A 22,664-nucleotide genomic window follows, 5' to 3' on the forward strand; every position below is an offset into this window, starting at 1 on the left:
CGTGAGCCTCAGACGTGTGAGGTCCATGAAGCACCCAGCTGGCACAGCGCTGCAGCAGCCCCAGGGCGCTGACGCCACTCAGCGAAATGCACGTAAAACCAAGAAGCTCGCTGTAACCTCACATCAGCTAGCCCGAATATAGCATGCGTGTCTAAACTCAGCTACTCCACAAGGCTGGGAGCAGGCAGAGGTCACAGCCGCGGTAGGAGACAAGAGAACATTTAATGAGCCAAGGAGGACACCAGGGAACAAGGACAGAGGGCTGAGCTGTGCCTAGAACCTGGGCCAGTCACAAACTGTCACCGACTCACCCAGGAGGGCACATGGGCAGCACAGGGACGGGGTACGGAGCCGTCTGAGGAAGGCGGTGTGCGTGCCTGCAGCCCTCCGGTCGGGACGCATGACGCACCACACTGGGCAGCACTCGTCCCCAAAGAGCTCTTTCCATCACTGACACTCCCTCTCCTGATTCTCACACTTAGAACTAAACCCGCACCTCAACGGCAACACCTCCGCCATCAGCAGATGCTGTCATTTCGGGTTAGCAGTGAAACCGGCAGTCTCTCCAAACCACTGAAACTCCTGGTTCTCACGCCAGGACGCACGTCCAGCACTCTGCCCGCTCAAGGGCCCGGCAGTCAGGCCATCTAGGCCTCCTGACCAAAGGCTCCATGTGGCCTGGCCTGCTTCCCGCAGGGAGGAGATGCGCTCCCGGTGGGCCCTGACCACACAGCACGGTCCCCGGAAGCCTCACGCGCACACTGCGGGCATAGTCGCTGTGAGGACATTAACTACAGACACAAAAGCCACGCCAAACGAGCAGGCACTGTCCCGTGTGAGTAAACTACCTTTATTCTCCTCAGAGGGGCCGTCTTCTTCCAAAGTTTGTTTTTCTAGCACAATTCCAGAAAAATCCGTAATTACCTGAGAGAATGGGGAAAAGAAAGACCGTCATATTTACGTATGAAAACCCTTTTCATAATGCAAGGTTTATAAATAATTCAAATAATCCCTGCAACATAAAGTGGGATATGAAAAGGAACAGAGGGATTTTCTAAAATGAAGACTCCCGCGATGTGACACATTCCCACTGTTATTCCACGCTAACCAGCACTAGCTAAAGATACTCAATACCTCATCAGCTAATGCATCCACCCCCCAGCTCAGACCTGACTGTACCCAGCCCACCTGCCTGTCCTGCCGCCTGGGCAGGCACACACATGCGCACCACCACTAACGGCAGGATCACACACCCCAGGAGAAGTAAGTTTTATATTTCATACGGAATTACTACAGAATCTAGAAACCAATTTTTCAGACACAGAATTAAATTAAAATGAATGGGGCTGGGGATTTAGCTCACTGGTTTCGCTGCCTGATGCACAAGCGCAAGGGCCCAAGTTTGATCCCCAGTACCAAAAAAAGCCAAGAACGGTCAATTTTTAAGAATTTCATGAACACAGAAACGTAGACCAGTTCAGGAAAAGGCAGCAGCACGCCTACCTCCAAAGCTCTGTCATACTGCTTGTTAGAAATGTACAGCTCGGCCGCGATATTGACGTCCTCCATGGAGACCAGGGCCTGGTGTTTGGAGAAGGCTTCTTCGATTATGTTAATAGCTGAGGCGCTGTCACTGGCTTCATAGTAACTCCTACAAATTGGCAAGACCATGAAGGCTTATTTCATTCTGGTGAGAAAACCTGCTGGGCCCTCTAACAACTAATTTTCACATTCTTAAAATGTGAGAGGAAGACAATTACAATACAATTGTCCTGGCTCTCAAAAAACTTCAGTGTGCCTTCAACTGTGCATGACTCCAGTCTAAATACGGTAAGTTCCTGACTTCTGAACATTTGAGTTAGGAACCCGTCACGGGTGTACTGGGTAAGACTCACTTTGTCGGACATAGGAACGAACCGGCTTCCGATCCTTCTCCTGGGACGGACCTCGTTTGTAAGCCGGGGACTTCCTGCCTGAGCACACTATAACTCCCCCTACCTCTTCTTCCTATAGCCCATCCCTCCGCCCCTTGTGAGCCCCTCCAGTGCTGCCCACTCCCGCAGGCTCTCCTGAGGCTCATCCCACTCTCTCTAACCTCATCCAGGCAAACCTGCGGTTCCTACTCTGCCAAAACTGGGGCCCGGGCTGGTAAATCTCGCTGCCAATCCCGGTCCTCCTCCTCCGTGGTCTGTCTGCACTGTTTCAGACAAATGATCATGCTGGCACCTTTAAGGGCTTCCCTCAATTCAACTCTAGAACACCCTGCTTTCTTAGGGGCTTTCTCCTTCCCTGGCCCTGGCCTTTTGTCTCCCTCCTGCTTCTTCCTCTTCTCCTCAACTACTAAATGCTGGAGCAACCCTCATGGTTCAGGCCTCAGAGCTCTTCCCAATCCCCGCTTCTCTCTCTCACGTCTCTCCTTTAGCGTGCATGTGCGCACACACTCCTTTTATCCAGTATACCACAAGCTGCAAGCTCAGCCTTTAGGTTACATCCAGAGTCTGACTGCTTCTCATCACCTCCTGCTGACCCTACCTACCCTGGTCCAAGCCACTGTCTTCCCTTCCAACCATCGCTGCAGTAATTTCCTGACTGGACTCCCTGCTTCTGCCCTCGCCTCCCTTCAACCTCTTCTCCAAAGAGCAGCCAGAGCTGACGCTTGAGTCAGACCATGTCACTCCTCTATCCAAACTCTCTAGTGGATTTTAATGTCGTTCAGAGTAAAGGCCAAGGCACTTACAGTAGCACACAAGGGAAGACAGCTCTGTTCCTCTGAAATCTCTCTGCTATCCACCCCTTGACCCTCAGCACCATGCTGTCCCTGAACATACCTGTCCTCTAGCCATTTCCTTTGCCTGCTTTGCTCTTCCCTAAATATCCGTATGTTTTATTCAGTGTGATCGAAACATAGGGCCTAAGTCCATCTTTAATCACCCTATTTCAAAATAACACACCACCATCCCTCCTATTCCTATCCCCTTTTCTATGATTTATATTTTATCAAATCATCACCATCTGACATATACTTATCTGTTTCTTTACTATCTACCGCCCTCCACAGGAATGGAAGCTCCACAAGAGCAGGGGACTTCTGCAGTGTGTTCTTTGTGCAGTGCCCCCACCTAAGACATAGTCAGTATTTCTGGAGGGAGGCCTGGTCACTCAGAGTCACAGCAACACAGCTCCAGTAGGAAAATCTCCACAGCAGGATCAGAACTGCCTATTGCCACTGTTTCAACAAAACCAGATGACAGCAGTGGAAGAGCAGCCTCCTGCATGGGCCGCCTAATGATTCCCAAACAGAAGCCTACTACACCGACCACTGTGATCACTAGAGCTACTAGCACACAACCCGGAAGGCCCTTGGGACTCACGGTGTTCCTACAGCGATCAACTCAGCCTTCTCCTGCCTCACCCAGTTTCCTAAAACTCTTCTGGTACTCCTATGTAGCACATTCCTGGGCTTATACGGGGCAATCTGACAGCTAAGCAGCATCAGAAGCAAGACCACAGAATTAACGGACCTAACCTAACGTGTCCAGATCAAGATGGCTAATGTGAGGCTAAAACACTGTGTAACAGATACCGTAGAACAGAAAGTGAACCACTCCCAGGCATGATGGTGCACACTTGTAATCCCAGCAGGTGGGAGGCTGAGGCGAGGATCGCTTTGAGTTTGAGGCTCTCCTAGGCTACATAGTGAGTTCCAAGCCAGTTTGAACTACATAGCAAGACCCTGTCTCAAAAAAAAAAAAAAAAAACCCACAAAAATGTACCACAAGAAACAACGTGCTCAAAATGTTTCCTGTGCTTCAGAATAAAGTACATACCAGTCAATAATATGTACCAACTGTAGAAAAATAAATTTTAGTCTCAAATGTTATTCTACTGGCTTAAGATAAAATCACTAGAATATCTCACATTACAAACATTTCACTGGCCTGTCTGCACCAAAAAGTAATTTAAAAAATATTGCAAATATATACAACTTCAGGTAGGTTGTGAAAACCCAGGAACCTCACCACCTTTCAGAACATGCTTCACTTTTCAGCATCTGAGCACTGGAAATGGAACCTTATGGATAAAGTTTTCTAAACAATCAGTTGACTGGGAAACAGAAAAGTACTCCAAAAATTCATTATTCAACCACAACATAAAATGCTTCCTCGAATCTTCATGACAGGCATATTCTATTTCAAATTTATGCTTTGCCTCACAAAACAGGACGTTTAGTAACAGTGCGCACAAGCACATGACCCAGACTTACTTGGCCATATCTCTAGCCAACTGCATAAAGCGCTCTCCATCAGACGCAGGCAAAAGGTTCAGAATTCGCCTGTACCCGTCCATTGCCATTTTATGGTCACCCATCTGTTCACACAGACTTGATCGCTCCCACAGAAAACGGATATTAGTAGGTTCGTATTTAAGAGCTAGAAGAAAGGAAAGGAGTAAGTTACATATTTTTCACACAAAGAGGTGCACAGCACCTGAGCGGGACCCACCATTTTCCCAGAAAATTTAATAAACACAACTAATTCTCCAATGAAAACGGGAAGTTATCTGAAAGAAAGCTTTCTTCACAGGAATTTGTGACAAGGACTGATCTAAGACCAGACAAAGCCCGAGTCCTCATACTAACCTTCTTCATTTGGTCACTCAAGTCTGACCTGAATTTTCAAGGGCCAGCTTAAAGCCAAGACAGACTCAGCAGGAAACTAAAAGTACTGTTCTTCTACCAACTTTTGTGCTACATTAGCTCACCACATAAGTAAAGCTGCTGCTAAGCACGAGAACAGAGGGATCCAAACATCACTGGTAAAGCAGAGTGTAGGAAACAAGCACACTGTAGCCAACATCGTCACAGCCGCACGTGCAATCAGCAAACACCTACTATGTGTTTGGTAATCAAAGTGCGCAAGACATTTCAGTTACCTTTTGTATAGCAGAAGATAGCCTGCTTAATATTGTCCTGTTCCAGAGACATTTCTGCCAGTCGAACCCATTCTTCAGTGTCACTGGGATTTAAATGTGCGGCAATCAATTCAAACTGCAAGGATTTCTCCATGTCGCCTTGGTCCTCGTATATCATGGCAAGAGTAGAGAACGGCTCATAAGCCAGAGGAGCTAAAGGAATTGGAAAACACATCACATTGGCTGAGGGAAGCTATGTGAGCTGATGCCAATCCCACGGCTCATACAGTGCGTCTTTGCTACACCTATACCTACTCTTTCAGCACACGTGGAATCACACAAGCTAATGGAATTTAGACACATTTGCTCTATTTTCATGTATTTTTAGTTTTTAAACAAAGCATTATTTAAATAAAATATACAGTATCCTGAAAAACCCACCTCTCTGCCACACCTTCCTTGTGATATCCCCCTTCACTAAGGCCCAATCACTCAGCAAGTTCACCAGATAAACATCAGCACATCAGTCTGCAGAAGATAGCTCCTGAACCAGGGAGTACCTGACCAGTGGACAGAGTATGCAGCACCTAAACCCAGAACCTCAAAGTGACTGGTTAATCCATGTTTCTAAAACACTGCTTATAAAATAAAATTCAAAGATTACTAGAGATTAATGGAAAAAATTATGGTCAAAAATAAACAATTATAAACTGAAATAAAGGAACAGACAATAGTAGAAAGTAAAACAAATGAAATATTCTGGAAAAATATACTTCATCTTATTTCTAAAAGAACAAAACACTGGAGGCAGGAGGATGAAGTTTGAGCCCAGGGTTAACAAGGGGCCCCCAACCCCAACCCCAACCCCAACCCCCACAGAGCCAAGAACACAACTTAGTCCAAAGGCCTGTACTCAATCACCGGTAATATAAATAATAACTGCAAACAGTAACTAGAGAATGATTTTTTAAATATTGGCCCTAAATCACCGTAATAACCCAGGAAATTATTTCAAGAATTCTAAAAGGACCCTAGTTTAATAAAATTGAAATGCCAAAATACTGAAAAGGAAAATAAATTCATTGTATTAGAAAACAAATAGCCAACTTACTCTACAAGGCATCAGCTGACAATTAGAAAAGCAAAATAATATAAGCCACTAGTCAAAAGAAAAAATTACTTTTGAAGATGTCCTTCAATATGCCCAAGATGCACCATTTAATCAAAAGATGAGAAGTTTAAATTGTATCTTGATCAAAAAGGGGATTAAAGGCTGGGCATGGTAGCGCATGCCTGTGATCCCAGCACTGGGGAGGATCACCATGAGCTGCAGGCCAACCTGGGCTACATAATGAATTCAAGGCCAGCATGAACTACATAGTGAAACCCTGTCTCAAAAAGAGAGAGAAGGAGAGAGATTAAAATAACTTAGCATGGCCTGATCTTGCAAATGGAAGAAGACTAAGTGGTTTGAGCATGTGTTTGCCATGGGAAAAGATTAACAGGCCCGGCCATACAGATCATTGGTACAATGCCTGCCTCCATATGAGATGCTGAGTTTGAACCCCAGTACCACAAAAAGAAAATAAATAAAATGATTAACAGTACAAAAGTCTAAAAGAAAAAACCAGTACAAAAGTCTAAACTCTGAAAGAAAAAGATTAAAACACAAAACCAAAAAATGAGCTGACAAAATTCAATAAATACTGATATTTCATTCAATAACATTCAGTGATACTTCATTGCTAGATCAGCACTTCTATTCAGTGTGCCAAATGGCAAAGTACTCTCACCACAGACAATGACCCCATGTCCCTGAATGTATTTTACAAACACTGCAGGACGAGCGTCCCTCTGCTTCCCAGCGGTCACTCAGCTGCTCTGACCCAGTGGCGCAGCCCAGGAAAGCACCTTGCCGGATGATCTCCATGCACATCAGGATGGCCTCTTCCCGCTTCCCCCGCGCGAAGCGGATGTTGGCTTCGCCCATGAGACCTCGCAGCGCCCTGGGCAGTTTGCTCCGAGGCCTCTTCTCCTGCACGGGAGAAGAATGACGACTATATTAAAACATAGTAAAGTTTAAGGCTCCATCCCAACTACCTGATAAATATAATGAAGCTGAAACTGCCTTTAAAGCTTTGCATCTTCTAACTCAGAAGCAGAGACTAAATGGTTGCAATCCCGACTCCTTAAAAGTAACACTGCAAGAAAAAGTCAACTGCAGGAAAGAACAGAATTATTCTATGAAATTATGCTACAAAATTTTCCTAAAAGGAAATAAAAGCCTAGGCAAATAAAAGCACAAACAAAACTTCTTATAGTAGAAAGTTCAAAGCACAGTAAAATATTTATGGAAAGCAAAAATCAAAGTGGTTGGGAAACTGATAAATTGGAATAAAATTATTATGCTGGAAAAGGATTTACATGCCAAAAAAACTATATTCTCTACTAAAGATCCTTTCAAATTTATCCACTCAAAATGAACTTGGTAGAAATAATTGAGATATACTATGGACCTTTTCATAAAAAAACTACTTCATTTTGACACACACCAGTAATCAACGTTTAACATGAAAAGTCTCCAAAAGGAAACAAGAAATAAATGACAGCTATTTTCTCATAGCCTTTCTTTCCTTGTTGTCTGAATGTTTCCCAAGTGTAATTTAAACTTTCCTTTTTCGATGTCAATGTCACTTTCTTACACAAACAACAGGCACAGTAAGTAAGGACTTACTTTCATCATTTTCTTGGTTTCGCGGTTAAGAACTAGCTCCAGTGCAAACACCTCACCCGCTGTGGGTTGCTCAAGCATCTCCTCCCCTTCCTCTTCCTCCTCCTCTTCTTCCTCATCATCTTCAGTCTCTCCGAGCATGGAGTCAAAGACCTTCTGAACCGACTTACTCACCCCATCTGAAGTTTCTCCTAAGGAAAGACACAGTGAGGTGGGGAACAAAGAGCTTCCGCTCACTCAGTGGTCAAAAGGAAAAAGAACTTTCCAGTCATCAAGGCTGCAGGACAGAGCCCACTTGGTAGAGCGCCGTGGACAGCCGAGGGCCAGAGAGCAAGGCCACTGCCTTCACACATTACCTCCAGCATCAGCTCCAAGTACTGAGGCTCCCAATGTGCCCAGAACAGCCTAGCACACAGGGCAAGCACACTGAATGCTGCTATTAGCATTAGAAAAGGATTAGCATGGGAAGAAAACACTGCCTCGAGCTTCACTGACAACTTAGGATCCCACTAAGGGATTTTTTTACATTCATAATGATGTCCTAGATTGATCAAGAATAGGCTAATTCAGAAGCTACTTTTCAGCTGGGCATGGTGGTGCACGCCTGTAATTCCAGCCCTCAGGAGGCTGAGGCAGGAAGATCCACGTGAGTTCCAGGCCACCCTGGGCTACACAGTGAATTCAGGGCCAGTCTGAACTACAAAGTGAGACCCTGCCTCAAAAAAAACAAACAAGAAGCTACTTTTCTGGCTGGAGATTTAGCTCAGTGGTGCCGCCGCCTGCCTCCCGGGACCAAGGTCCTAAGTTTCATACCCGCTACCAAAAAAAGGATGCAGCTACTTTTCTGTTAAAACAGAAACATGTAAAATGTTATAAGAAAAGTTCTAAGAAAATAATTGACACTTACTGTAAGTGCACAACATTTGTCTTCAAAAAACCCTTATGCATATTTCACCTATGTGAAATACTTCAAACATCAAAGGTTAAGGAAAGTGAACATAGCAATTTTTAAAAAGCCACATGTTCTCAGCAAGAGGTAAGTATTGATAGGGAGTTATGTGAATCATATTTGAGAATTCTGAACATGCAAAATAAAGTGTGTAAAATTTATCAGAGAAACAAAGGAAAATCTGATGATCATCTTCATACAAACAAACATTGTTGAAATTCAACATCTATTCCTAATAATTCTTAGTTAAGTAGAAATGAAAAGGTGTATCTTTGCTTTGATAAAATCTTTCCACCAGCATAGTTTTGAATTTTGAAATTTACTAGGGCTGACACAGATTCTTGCTATTCCCACTTCCATTTTACACTTGTCAGGAGGTCCTAGCCAATACCATAAACTAAAAGAACAGGCATAAAGACTGCAAGGGAGAAATAAAATTATCCTTACTCACAGATGACAGATTATATATGTAGAAGATCCAAAAAGATCTACATACAAGCTCAGGATAGGTGAATTAAGTAAGGTGCAATACATAAAAGTTAACTGCAGCTGGGTACATGGTCCCAGCACTGGGGCAACTTAGTGACTCAGTAAGACCCTGTCTCAAAAGAATTTTAAAGGGTAGGGGAGGTGATGGAGCTCAGTGCAAAGGCCTGGGTGCAACCACCAGTACCACCAACAAATGAAACTTTTATGTACCACCAAGAACGAGTCTAAAGTAAAAAGACCCTATTTGCGTGGTGTACAGGAAAGGCACTGGTGGACACAAACGCAGCAGCAGGATTCAGCGATGTGCAGGAGGAAAAGCGGTCCTAGCTCGCACATATTCCAAGGAGACGCTGCCAGAGCGCGATCCAAACCAAGCCCATCTCCTGCGATGAACACTTGCTCTCACTCACCAAGCGTCTGGGGAAATTCCTGCTAGGAGAGGATTATCCCAGCTGAAGCCAGCCAGCTCGGTGCCTGCGGCTCACCACGAGCCACAGCCCCTCTCGGCTCAGCCCTTCCTTCCAGGCAGGGCCTGAAGGCTGGCTCTCGGTCAGCTCCAGGCAGTGAGAAGAGCGGTCACTGCATCTCCAGACCCACTGTGGAGAGCAACTCCTGCCCCGAGCGCACACGAAGAACCCGCAGGTTGTCAGGACAACGTCAGCCCCTTTCCCACCCCACTTGCCTGGCAAAGCAGAAAATGAACACTACTTTTCTCTCCTCTCTGCCCCTCCTCTCCACACGGTCCAGGGAGATAGGAATAAGCCTCACTTGCTTTCTCTTGAGTGTGTATTTTACTTTTTCCATTTTTTGTTTGGTACCAGGGATGGAACTCAGGACCTTGCACTTGGGAGGCATGTGCAGCACTACTGAGCTAAATCCCGGGCCCTCTGGGTGCATATTTTAAAGGTTTATTTGTTCCGTGAAGAAAGAGCCAATCTCTCCTCCTACCTCCCCAAGCCAGAGTAGCTTAGTTCTCAAAGAGGCCCCACACGCAAAGCTACTATCTAATTGACGGTTCAGCATCTCAGCTAACTCAACTCCAGCAAATGGATTCCATGAGGAATCATCAGCATTCTGATCTTTAGGAAAGTGAACCAATGACTGGAAATCTATTCATTTACACATTAAGGTCATCGATTACATATTGGGGTGGGGTGCAAACTGGGGGAGGACAGGCTACAGGTAGTTACCAATTGAGAGGGTCAACTTAAAAAAGAACGACTTAGAAAGGCCCCAGCTGGGGCAGGAAGATCTCCAGGCCTGCCTGGGCAATGGAGGAAGGCTCTGTCCCAAAAGAAAAACGACTAGAGATATAGCTCAGGACTTCCTGAATTCAAGCCCGAGGACCACAAAATAACTAACTCAATAAATATAAAAGGGCTCCTAAAAGCACTGATGTGATCTGAAACACTTTCCAACACCGGAACTCACGAAATCCACTGACTCAAAGTGTACTTACTGAGCCAGGCACGGTGGCACAGGCCTGCAATCCCAGCTACTTGGGAGGCTGAGGTAGGAGGATCACAAGTTTGTGGACACCCCGGGAAACCATGTGAGACCCTGTCTCAGTTTTAAAAAGAGCTGGCCATGTACCTGGGTACCCTTAACATTTAGGGCAGGTAGTGAACTGTCTCCATGTACCTTCACTGACATCTCTGACGTGGGATTTGCTAGAGTTAATCCCTGAGGATGAGGGAGCTTCAGAGTCATCCGCATTTTCTTCGGCTGATAACTTTCCTTCTTCCTGAAGACTCTGCGATTGAAAGTTTTAATTTATTCCAAAATCGAATGAAGGTTTAGCCCTGCCCAGTGAAGAGGGAACTGGATTTATTTTCTATTTATAAAGCCTGAGCCTACCCAAGCACAGGTGTGGAATCTAAATCTGAATTCGGTCAAAGTATTTCAAAACACTTTACTTGGGTCTCATTCTTCCATCTAAGTCATTTGTAAAAAATCAATTTTAAAATGCCCACAGTAAGACTTAAAATCGCATGATTTAAGAAACAATTCCTTTTATTTCCCAAGGTTTGAATACGCCTCTGCACTCTGGTATGGAGACCACACGGAAAGCTTAGCTACTTCTTAATAAGTATGAAAGGCAGCTCGGCCTCAGGTTCCAGCCGAGCCACAGAGCGGCCCGGGACAGAGGCCGGGGCCTGCTGGGCGCTCCAACCCCAAGCCCGACCAGCGCCCAGCTGCGCCCCAAACCAACGGGACCCGGGCACAAAACCCCGGGGCGCGGGGCCTGGGGCAGCTGAGACGGGAGGGCGACCCGGCCCGGCTCCTCGCCTTCTTCTCCCGCGTCTTCCTCTCTTCTCTCCGCCGCTCGAACTCCTCGAAGGAAATCTTCCCCTCCAGGTAGTCGATGAGCTCGGGGCTGAAGCCGGACATGTCTGCAGCGCGGCTCGGGCAACCCCGGAAGCCCGACGGGGAAGCCGGAAGAGCACACGGGGACTGCGCGGCGTCCTCCGGAGAACCCGGAGGGCTGAGGACGAACGTTCCGGGATATAAGTACGGACGCAGCCCGCCCCCTGCAGGCAGGCAGGGCCTTTTCCTTCTGAGCTCCTGAGCGCAGAGACTGAAATGCAGTGATCTCCCTGGGTTTATATGGATGCAGCCCAGTCCCTGATGAGTTCCTGAGTTCTGAGGAAGCCAACAACAAAATAACCAATTTTTTTCACCGAAATGCAAGTTTCTTTTAAATCCTGTATGTTGAAGAACTGGATTAGAAGCTAAGTTACAACTGGTCATTTAAATAAATAGAGTCACCTGTGATAAGTGGCCACTAGGCAACTGCGCTCTTCCTGTGCTGTACTTATCTATAATTAGCTCTGGTTTGAGTGGCCAGGTGCCCTGAGGACCCACGATGAACCTGGGAAATTTTGGAGCTATTTTTGTTACTTCGAATAAAACTCTCACATCTTTTGGTACAGGACTGTCTGGGCTGGTGGCTGAAGGGAGTCCTGGTCAGGGGAGGCTCCCCCAAAAAAGAAGCATGTCTCAGACATTACAAAAGTAGGAATCCAGCTTTATTTTCCAACAAAGTACTTATAGTCATTTTACTAAGACATAGTAAGACAAAACATTCTGGGCAACACTGCAGGCCATGTGGCTCATGCGTGGTTGTCTATACCGATTCATTTTATATTACGAAGCTCCACTGTGGCCTGTGCTAAACTCAGGCATTGTGTCCTTAGGTCCTCTCAGACGTCCGGGCTTTGACACATCTCACAGCAGCCTCCTATAATGACTTCCTGGATGTTTATGGAACCATGAACTTGGTACATATGGTAACACAAGCTGAGGTTGAACTCAAGGCCTTTGAACTGAATTACATCCCTGAGTGAGCAGATTAGGGTGTGGCAGGACTGGAAAAAAGATATACCTGTTAATTACAAAATCCCAAAACACATGGACAGAACAGTTATCAAAGCCCTGCACATGGACTTCTATCGAGAACTTGAGTAGGTTTTCCATAGGACAACCTAGACCCTGTGTCAGCCTGAAGAGAGGGTGATACAAAGAGGACGGTCCATACTGAGTTTTGGTCACTGTGTTCTCTCCTGCATGGTGGCCTATCCTCATGCTGTAGCCTGTATTTCTTTTCCTAGTTTTATTTGGCCAGAATTTGCTCTGCCCAGCCTGTTTTCCTGCCTTTCATAAAACTTTGCTACCATTTGTGCTTGTCTTAGCTAATTTTTTGCTCAGAACAGAAAGAACCTAGAAACCACCTCCAGAAGGAGACTCTAGCATACCAAAACCCAGTAACATTCCTAGATCTTTTTAATTTTGAGACAAAATGGCGCTAATTTGCCTAGACTTGGGTCAAACTTCTGATCCTCCTGCATCAAACTCCCAGAGTGCTGGAATTACAGGCGTGTGCCACCACTTTTGGCTTCCTTATATTTTGTGTTTAAGATTATTAGGCCAGTGGGAATAAATGTGCTTTAAAGAAAAAATTTAAATATTTCTTCACCAAAATGTCTTGTTCTCTGTCCCAATCAATTTACTTTCCAAGTGTTCTATGTAATTTGGTCTTCACTATGGTGACTGTTCTCCTTAATTTCTTTCCACTTGTTCTGCCCCATGTGTATGTGTTTCACTCTCCAGTTATCCTTTGCTGTGAAAGCTGAAGTTCTCCCACCATTTACCCCTTAGATTTCATCACCTGTGTACCCTCAAGTTTCCCTGTTTTCCCAGGATGCGGTGGTGCACACCTGTAATTTCTGAGGCAGGAGGTTAGATGCAAGTTCGAGTTAGAGGCCAGCCTGGGTTACATAGTGAGTTCTCAAACTCTCCCTTTCCACAGGCTCTGTCTCAGTCTATAAATATGTTCATCTGGACTCCATATTCTATTCTTAACTACCACCTGAGGTAGGATAGAAGAAACACAAACTATGTAGGTAGAAAGGAGACTCAGAAATTGAGATTTTACTAATTGTACTTTCAAGAAAAACTGCAGCTTCAGGACATAAACCCAGTTGTTTTTTCTTCTTCTTTCTCTTTCTCTTCTCTCAGAACACAATAAACCCGGCCAATTACATTCCTCCTACAAATGGGTTTTCCCCGTGCTTATTTGGAAATGATCCTCATTCACCTGTGAATAGACCACCTTTAAAGATTTCCAGTATATAAAAACAAAGACTTCCTGAGGAACGGATCATTATCTCACTAGAGGTGGGCCATCCTCTCACCAACCAGACAAGACCATGACTGTAGATTATCAAATTTCCCAGATTTCCACCACCCAAAACACATCAAGATCCTTAACTCCCAACTGTAGAGCATCTCGTTTCTCTGAGCACCTGCACCCTGCTCTTGAGTGCATCTCATATCTGAAACCCTTCTCTTTCCTCTTACTGCAAATTCTTTTTCCACAATGAGAGTCAGTGAACCCACAAACTTCTTCTACAAAAAGGTGGGTTAACTTCTTAATCTCAGCCTCAGGAGCCCTCAGACCCAAACTCATACCACCCAAGTTTTCTTCTTTTCTCAACAGTCAACAAAGCATCAAAAACTTGGTATGATTTCCTTCCCTAATACCCATTTGGACCACCTGCTATCTTATGCATATGACACACATTTTTCGGCATAATCCTTAGAAATGGCTACTGTCACTCCTGATGTAACTGGTGGGACTCAGGCCTGGATCCAAGCTCCAGCTCTCTGGATTTCTGGGTTTGTTCACCTGCCTGTAACCAAGAATAAAAGAAAAGCCCAGAAAAATGAATTTATTCACAAGTTGGCCAAGCGGAGAGGGCAGCTAGTTCATCCCCACCCCTTTAACAGAGGAACACACCATTTTATAGAAGGGGTAGGATGAAAGCCAGATGTCTATGGGTGGATTTAGACAAGCTGTGGTCCAATAGCTGGAGGTGTTGGGCTTACACTAACACCACAGTTCTCTATCTGAAAAATACTCTAACCAGGATCTTTTATTTTTATTTATTTGTGTGTGTTTTGGCGCACGGAATTGAACTGAGGGGCTTGGGCTAAGCACACTTGGGACCCTGGTCTCTGACTTCAAGTCCCTGCTTCAAATTATAATGTTCTTTGTCTCCCCGTAGTGGAACTATTTTCAGCTCCTATCCATTCCCATGATCTGGATTTTGCCCATATTGTAGCCATGTCTATGCTCTCCTACATGAATGTTCTTTTAGAGACACTGTGATAGCCAGCCTGACTCCATTTGTGTAAAGTCGAGTAATTCCAGGCGGCCACCTCCCCCTTCCCTCTTGGGAGTCCCCTCAGTTAATCCATGACAGAACGCTGGGGCCTATGTGAGTTTGCAACTATGTTATCTTTACCCCCTTGTAAATAGGATGCTCTGCATCTGTGTAAATCTGCAACTCTGTTATCTTTTTTTTTTTTTTTTTTTTGGTAGTGGGGATCAAACTCAGGACCTTGTGCTTGCAAGGCAGGTGCCAGAACCACTGAGCTAAATTCCCAGCCCCTGCAACTATGTTATCTTTACTACCTTGTAAACAGAAGACTTGCACCTGTGTGTTATTTTGTTTTAATTAAACTGTGTGAAACTTACCCTGACCCCCACTAATTTAGCAAAGTTCTGCTCCTGTGAAATTCCGCTGGTGTTCTCCCTCTCCCTAAGCCCTCCATACATAAAGAGCCCTAAAAATGACCCTGCAAGCTACTTTTCTTTTGTCTTCTAGAGTTTTTCTGGCTGGATCCACTCTGGAATGCTGGCTGATGATAATAAAGGACTATTTAATTCAGAGTGTGGTGCATCTCTACAGTTCTAACTCACCTGGTCCTATAACGACACTACCTATAAGCATCTTGAGAAGAGCACTAGCAGGATGTACCTTGGAAACTCTACTCTTAGCATATGTGTGTACTGAAAACATCTCTGTGAATTAAACCGGGTGCAACTGAAAAGGCCTTTGCAACTTTGAGCAAGGGAGTTGAGGTGAAGGAAATGCAGCTAGGACGCAGTCAGGGTTAAAGGTAAGTTAGAAAGCCGGTTCTGGAACCATCTTTGTAACAATGCAGGTGAGGGTGAGGGCATTAGGTTGCCAGAATGAGAGCCAGGACACTCAGGCAGGAAAGAAACATCTCACAGCAGAAGGCTCCCCATTCTCCTGAGGAAGGGTCCTGGGACTCCCACCTGGACCTTAAATATGGGCAGTGCCAGGGTGGGGTGTGTTCTGGTGACGCACAGAAATCACTTGCAGAAATGTCCCCTGAAGTTTCCAGGCAATCAGGTGTTACAGTTGAGTGGGCCAAAAATAGTCCAGGTTCTCGTCCAGTAGTAAGTAGCTACATTTACTGAAGATTGCAGGATGATAGCAGCAGGAACAGGCAGAAGGATGAAGTGGGGAAAGGAGGCTTGATAACTCACCTTCTGGCATTTATAGGGTCAGATAGCTTTGACCAAGGCACCTCCCACTGTCTCTCTCACTGAGGTCTCCAGTCTGCCTGAGCTGGAGCATGGGTAATCTTTAGGGTGCTGCAGCATTCACCGTGGAAAGAAGGGAAAGGAGTGACTCACTCAGTTCCTTTGTTTCTAACTGTACAACAGGGAACTACTAAGGGGCAGAGTCTCCAGCCCTAACTCTCCTACTATTGTAGATAGGTAAGTTAGATATCTTGTAGGCAGTTAGACAGGGCCGGAGCGAGGAGCCCACATTCACTGAAGGCCAGCATTGTAAAAGAAGAGAAACTATTACACCTGCATACTTCCCCTCAGGATGAATAGCAGTGATTGATATTCTAAACAGGTATCAGTCACCTGCTTGGGGGACCAAGATCCTACCCACCCTTTCCAGGAAAGGTCCCTGACTGAAAATTCTTGTACTGTTGTTCCTTGCCTTGCTTCTCCATTGGATCCCCATCTAATCAATATTACCTAAGCGACTGTACTTGTCGTAATCCTATTGGCTGATCATAGTTTTGCCCACCTTGTGATTTCCCATTGGATCAGTATTATCTAAGCAACTTTACTTGCAATCTTACTAGCTGACTATAGATTTGTCCCACCTGAACCTTCCTCACCTTGTAGCTTTGTTCCATAAAACAACTTTGAGAAGCAGGGTTGGGGGGCACCCACTTTCTGGTCCCCCTTCTGTCTCTCTTAGAAGCTTTCTCTCAAATTTTTCTTACTCTTGAATGGGATAAAATAAAATAAAATTTATTAAAAAGAAAAAAAAGAACTAAAAAAAATAAATTCTTCCTACTCTTAACCTCTGTTGTTCCTAGAATTTATTCTTGGATTTTAGAGAACACAAACTCGAGCCTAGCATGTTGGGAGTTACTTTTCCTTGTTTGGATTGTTTTGCTTGTTTGGATTACTTGTCGCCCAATATCACTAGGGGAAAAGAAGAGAATCCAGTGAGGAGGCGTGGTTACTAATAAACAGACCATGCTTGCAGGGCCCCAGTGGCTCAGGCTGGCTTGCTTTGGCTGGCCAGGAACATAGGAACAAGAAGTCAGGAAATACTGATTCATGGTGAAGGGGAAGGGAGCATTGAACTTACAGGGGAGGATGGTTTTTCCGCTTGGGCATTTTGACGTCATGAAAATTGTTTTAAAGATCAGAGGTAGCAGAATAACTTGGAACTGTAATCTTTCTGATTTTCTTTTCTCTATTTCCTTGTCATGATTTGTCCTCTGGTGAGTCAGAAGCATCCACATTACCCCAAAAGGAAGCAAAATTGTTATAACGGTAATGGAAACACCAAGAAAAAACATTTTGGCCTTTCAGATAGATACTGGAGAATCAAAATGGGAAATCTGAAGGAGGCAGAGCTTGGGATTTAGGCCCGGAAAACAGAGTTAAAAGAGCACAGAGGAAAGCTGACGCCATTTGTCCTTGCCAGGCTCAGGGCCAAGCGGAGCTGTGGCTCTTGGGGAGCCGTTTTCCCATGGGCCTTTCGATGTAGGGCACCACATAATTGAGGCTCTTGGCTTTGGGCACATACTCTGTACAGGTAGAACACTAGGCTGGGCAGACCACTCCCCTCCAGCCACTGGAGCTGGGTGGCCCCCCTAGGGCCGTTGCATAAATCCCCACCAAAGCACATGTGGCCCCTTTTCCTTTGGACCTCTCCCCTCTCTCTCTCATCCCGGCACCATTTCTCTCTTTCTAAACTTCAACAAATGTAGCCGCTTTTCTTTCACCATCAGGCATACACTTTGCAGTTCTTTGCTTGCCACCCACGAGAGCTTGAAATCTATCTGTGGGATCCGCCTCCTGGGGACAGACCCACTGTACCCAGTGCACCTGTGGCCCACGTATGCAGCTACCCATAGCGATCCAGGAAAAGAGCTACTTCCAAGAAGAATGTGGGCATCAGTCACTGGGCCCTGTAAGGACAGGAGGTTGGGGAAAGACAGGAACTGCCTGCGTGCACCTGCCTCCTCAAGGAGGCTATGGGGGTGAGGGCGATGTAGCTAGGGGGTCTGGTGTCTCACAAGGCCTCCCTCTGCACACGGGGGCACGAGCACATCTCTCTGAGACTCAGGCAGCTCCCAGAATTCATGTCCCTTTGCTTCCATTTCAACTCTTGTCGATATTTGCCACTTGCTCTCCTTTGCTATGACTGTTAGGTCCTTCAATAGTTTACACTGAAAGTTGGGATACATTTTTAGAGAGCAATTTAAACCCAATCTCCTATTATATAATGAACTACAATAAGAAGTAATCAAAGTCCCTTTCAAAGAAAATATGGATTAATGGTAATAAATATTAAAAACAAGTTTAAAAGGCAAACTTAAAAAAAATCTAATTTGGAAAATTGTCATCTTTTTACCTCCTGTTATTTTTTTTCCTTCAAATTCAGGTGGTGCCCAAGATCAGTATTTATGGTTATAGAAGGAAAAATGTGCGAGGCATTGCAGCACATGCCTGTAAACCCAGCACTCAGAAGGCTGAGGCAGGAGGATCACTATCAGTTTGAGGCCAGCCTGGACTACATAGTGAGACCTTGCCTCAAAAAAAAAAAAAGGACAGGGATTTAGCTCAGTGGTTCCACCACCTGCTTCTCAAGCACAAGGTCCCAAGTTCGAGCTCTGGTACCAAAAAAAAAGGAAAAACACTTCAAAAAACATACATAAGCCGGGTGTGGCGGTGCACGTCTATAATCCCAGCACTTGGGAGGCAGAAGCAAGAGGATCACTGTGAGTTGAAGCCAGCCTGGGCTACATAATAGAGTGCAAGGCCAGCCTGAACTATATAGTGAGACCCTGTCTCAAAAACAAAAACAACAAAAAACACACATAAATCACATATGTTTCAAAGCCCAAGCTTTTTATATGTACATCTGGAAACACAGAATAAAATCATTACAAATGGACAAATGTGGAGAGGGAAAACACACACAGAGGTTCAGCTACAATCATGATTGAATATTTCTAATGAGCAACTTCTTCTGTAGTTTTACAAAGGCCAGACACCTGAAAGAACAAGAAAATGTTACAACGAATAGAAAGCAAAGTATGTGGCCAACACAAAGAATCCCAAATCAACACATTTCACGAAAACTTTTGGTCTTCACTTTCTAATCAGATGTTGGGAATGCATAGCTCCTAATTATGAAACATACTCCAAATCAGGAGCTCTGCTTCTTTCACAAAGCTGAATCATTCCTACCATGACACCGCCAGCTGGGCACCTCCTCAGCTTCCTGTCCTAAACTGTGGATCACCCCCTTCCACACACACGCGGATTATTTATCTGGTATTTGCTGTAATATTTTCTAGGAGCTAGAGATTAGTGTCTGCAATTTATAGACAGAGAAACTGATGTTTACAACCAAGCTATCTGCCTCACACTAAATTAGGAACTATAATATTAATAACTATTCACTGTTTGGGCGTCTGATCCCCTAGGGTCTATGTGCGCAAAACAGTGAGGGGAAAGCTCCATTAATATTATTTTCTATCTATTTTTGTAAATAGATTTTTGTATCTATTTTCTATGTATTTATCCATTACTGGGAGTTGAAACCAAGACTTCTCTACCACTAGGCTACAACCTCAGCCCTTTTAATTTCTTATTTTTGGACAGAGTCTTGCTAAGTTGCCCAGGGTGGCCTTGAATTTGCAACCTTCCTGACTCAGCCTCCCAGATAGCTGGGATTACACATATGCCACAATGCCCAGCTATTTTATCATTTTAGGACAATATTCAAGTTCATTTTCCATATGGGAAATTGCATCTCCTTTTTAGAGTACAAGCTATCATTTAAAACTCATCACATTTAAGAAAAATAATGATGAAAACCTTTCACAAACACAGTGAAGTACAACAATGGTATGATTCTGTGCAATTTTTAACCATTCACTTCTGAAAGAATAGGAGAAGATTTTAATTATGATTTGATTCCCTTTATCATTCAGCCAAACAAAAAGCTAATGCACTAGAACCATAATGTATTTGCTTGGAATGTACCACACCTGCTGTTTTTTAAATGGCACACAATTATTTGATAAGAATGCTATAGTAATAAGAATAGTAAAATTCAAACTTCAAATACACAACTAATCTTCTGTTGTGTTTTGCATTCCAAGGGTCAAACCCCAGACTTCAAACATGCTAGGTAAACACCCCATACCTCCAGCCCAAAAATACATGAAAATTTTTTCCTATTAGAAAAATTTCATCTTTACTAATAATTTACCTTGTTTTTATTTAAGTCAGAACATTTGGGCTCAAAGATATATATAACACTTTCTCTCCAAAAGAACCATTCTTTTCACTTATTTCCCATTTAGCCCAATGGGTCAGTTTGACATATTTCTTTATATATGATTTTTCCATATAATTTAGTTCTGTGACCTGGCCTGACAAAAAATACGTATAGGTAAGAGTGTGTGTTATTTCACTAATTTAATAATACTATTAAGAGTGACAATTCTATTGTTTTAATATATCTCTCCCTAGAAAACTATGGTTTAAAAAAACCATAACTGGGCCGGGGATTTAGCTCAGTGGTTTCGCCACCTGCTGTGCAAGCACAAAAACCTGAGTTCGATCCCCGGTACCAAAAAAAAAAAATCATAACTATCATTTCTCTTTCTCTTTTTTGGGGAGGGGGGCGGGTACCAGGGATTGAATTCAGGACCTTGCGCTTATGAGGCAGGCGCCAGAACCACTGAGCTAAATCCCCGGCCTGACTATCATTTCTCTTTAAAACAGACTCTAAAATATCTGAACCAAATCCAACTATTAAAGGTAATGAGTATAATCAGACCTGAGCACTTATTTCTAGGGGGAAAGAAAATCGTGTTCCAAATTTCTAATTCATGGCTGAGTTGTAGCCTGAGAATAAGAGGACAACTTTTTACCTGTGCTCAGAAGAAAGCGTCAACCTCGGAGGTCGCTGGGGAGGAGGTTTTCCTCTGTTCTTCATAGTCCGCAAATGCAGAAGTGATATTCTCTAACTGGACCGAGAGCGGCCTGCGATTGTCACTTATGGAGAAATTACTTGGAAATTTCCCAAGATCAAGACCTCTGCCCTTAAAATATGCCTGAAGGGTCCTGAAAAACTAAAGAGAGAAGGAAAATGTTCGGTGCCATATGTAAATAAAATACTAAAAATATTCCAAAGTAGCCCCTCCCCCCACTGACTCTAAGGGTATCTAGGAGCAAGGACTTTGAAAATCCAGGGTGAGAAGTACAAAGGATAAGCACTGGCTATTTCTTCTCCTCTCTGCCTACATTGTTGCTGACATTTTAACCTACAGCAAGGTAATTCATCACTTTGGTGAAAACTGAGGGAGGTATCAAGTATTCAACAGCACCCCCAGGCAGAGGCTTCATTGCAAAAATATCTGCTGCCAGATCAAAGCAGGATTGAGCTCCACAATGGTCACTGTGGTGTCATCTGTCTGTCTGTCTGCAGGGTGGATCTCAGCCCTAGTCACTCCCTGCAGTAGTTCCTTCACTGTCCCTGGCTTTTCAGGTTTCCCTTTGGAAATGAGCACACAGAGGCTGTGCAAAGTACTATCCGTGTGACTGTTCTAACTCTACATTGTTAATTCACATATTTTCTTTAGAAAAACTACAATTTGAAATAGTTGTCTCAGTGTGTTTATTGTATTTATCATACTTTTAAAAGAGAATTTTTACTGATCTTTTGAATTCTATTTTATAGATAAATGTATGCTGAAAATATAATTAGGAACCTGATAACTATGCAGGGTTGATTTCCATTTTTTGCAGTTAAATTTTGAAAATGGTCATCCATTTTATCATCAGCTAAATCTATGTTGTGCGAAAAGCAGTTGCCTGTCACATTCTTGATTTTGTGTATGTGTTACAAATCAAGGCTATAAATTCAAAGCATGTATAAGATGATTTACAGAGACAAATTTGTTTCTCCTTACAGAAACAAATGTGAATTGGCCTGAGAGATACTAGGACCCCTACCTCTAGACCAGCAAAACTGTGGTCCTGCCCTGCTGGTGCCCTCCCTGACCCTGGGGGATCTCTCAGAGTGGGGGTGCAGAACTCCAGGCAGGGCCTCTCCCCCCAGAAGCCAGCACTCCAGGTGTGTTCTCACCAGATTGCGATTGCGGGGGTTGCTGAGTGGCTTCCACGAGTCATCCTTTCTAAGTGTGGCTCCAAGAACCCGCCCAGGGAGCACCAGAGCCACACACAGCAGCAGGAGGAGCACCTGGGACATAGTGTGTCGCATGTGGGTGACAGCAGGGATTGGGCACTGTTGATGGCTTCCAACAGAGGACAGAGAGAAAGGGGAAACCTCTGTAAGGAAGACAAGAAAGGAAGAAGGATACACTGATTCACCTAAATTTTGCAGTCATCTTTTTCTAGACTCATTTGCAAATGAGCTCCTCCAACCCCAGCTGGTTAGCTTGATGTAGATCATGATGGCCAGAGCATCTGGGACATCTGAGTATGCCCTTTTCACCTTTGAAAAAATGCATACTTAATTTTCCCCTGTAAGGTCAGACCAAGGCACGATTCAGACCACTGAGGCAGGCAAAATCAAAGCAACATGCGATGAGTTTACTGCCATCTGGGTGCAGATGGGCCAAGGGTGAAAAGACCGTTGGTACTGAGAGGAGAGTGTGCACAGTTGTTATAGGGGAGTTTAAGTAGGG

At 44.4% G+C, this 22,664-nt stretch overlaps 2 protein-coding genes across 3 annotated transcripts in view; both read right to left on the reverse strand.

Annotated features, from left to right (window-relative positions):
• Positions 1–11,567, reverse strand: part of Gtf3c3 (general transcription factor IIIC subunit 3) — a 28,825-nt gene extending 17,258 nt beyond the window's left edge. For both annotated transcript variants that reach the window (XM_021247736.2, XM_004868937.3), the window contains exons 1-8: positions 11,370–11,567; positions 10,722–10,833; positions 7,646–7,833; positions 6,823–6,946; positions 4,933–5,124; positions 4,265–4,430; positions 1,504–1,651; positions 849–924 (exon numbers count right to left, since the gene is read on the reverse strand). In XM_021247736.2, the coding sequence (XP_021103395.1) occupies positions 849–924; positions 1,504–1,651; positions 4,265–4,430; positions 4,933–5,124; positions 6,823–6,946; positions 7,646–7,833; positions 10,722–10,833; positions 11,370–11,471 (1,108 nt within the window). In that variant the 5' untranslated portion in view covers positions 11,472–11,567. The remainder of the gene's footprint in view (positions 1–848; positions 925–1,503; positions 1,652–4,264; positions 4,431–4,932; positions 5,125–6,822; positions 6,947–7,645; positions 7,834–10,721; positions 10,834–11,369) is intronic.
• Positions 11,568–20,891: 9,324 nt separating this feature from the next.
• Positions 20,892–22,272, reverse strand: CUNH2orf66 (chromosome unknown C2orf66 homolog). The gene is made up of 2 exons (XM_087202678.1): positions 22,103–22,272; positions 20,892–21,086 (listed from the first exon to the last, which is right to left on the reverse strand). Exons 1-2 carry the CDS (start codon positions 22,235–22,237, stop codon positions 20,892–20,894), a joined length of 330 nt encoding a protein of 109 aa, XP_087058804.1. The 5' UTR covers positions 22,238–22,272.
• Positions 22,273–22,664: the final 392 nt, after the last annotated feature.

Source organism: Heterocephalus glaber, unplaced genomic scaffold (assembly GCF_053883595.1).
Source record: "Heterocephalus glaber isolate CG9 unplaced genomic scaffold, H.glaber_assembly_v1.0 deba00001779, whole genome shotgun sequence".
Classification (NCBI taxonomy): domain Eukaryota; kingdom Metazoa; phylum Chordata; class Mammalia; order Rodentia; family Bathyergidae; genus Heterocephalus; species Heterocephalus glaber.

Bases quoted from the DNA above. Each gene is read 5' to 3' on its own strand.
- CUNH2orf66 (XM_087202678.1), bottom strand. From the start codon at position 22,237: ATGCGACACACTATGTCCCAGGTGCTCCTCCTGCTGCTGTGTGTGGCT. The intron at 21,087-22,102 runs GTGAGAACACAC...TTCTCTCTTTAG, and splicing joins ACCCCCGCAATCGCAATCTG to TTTTTCAGGACCCTTCAGGC.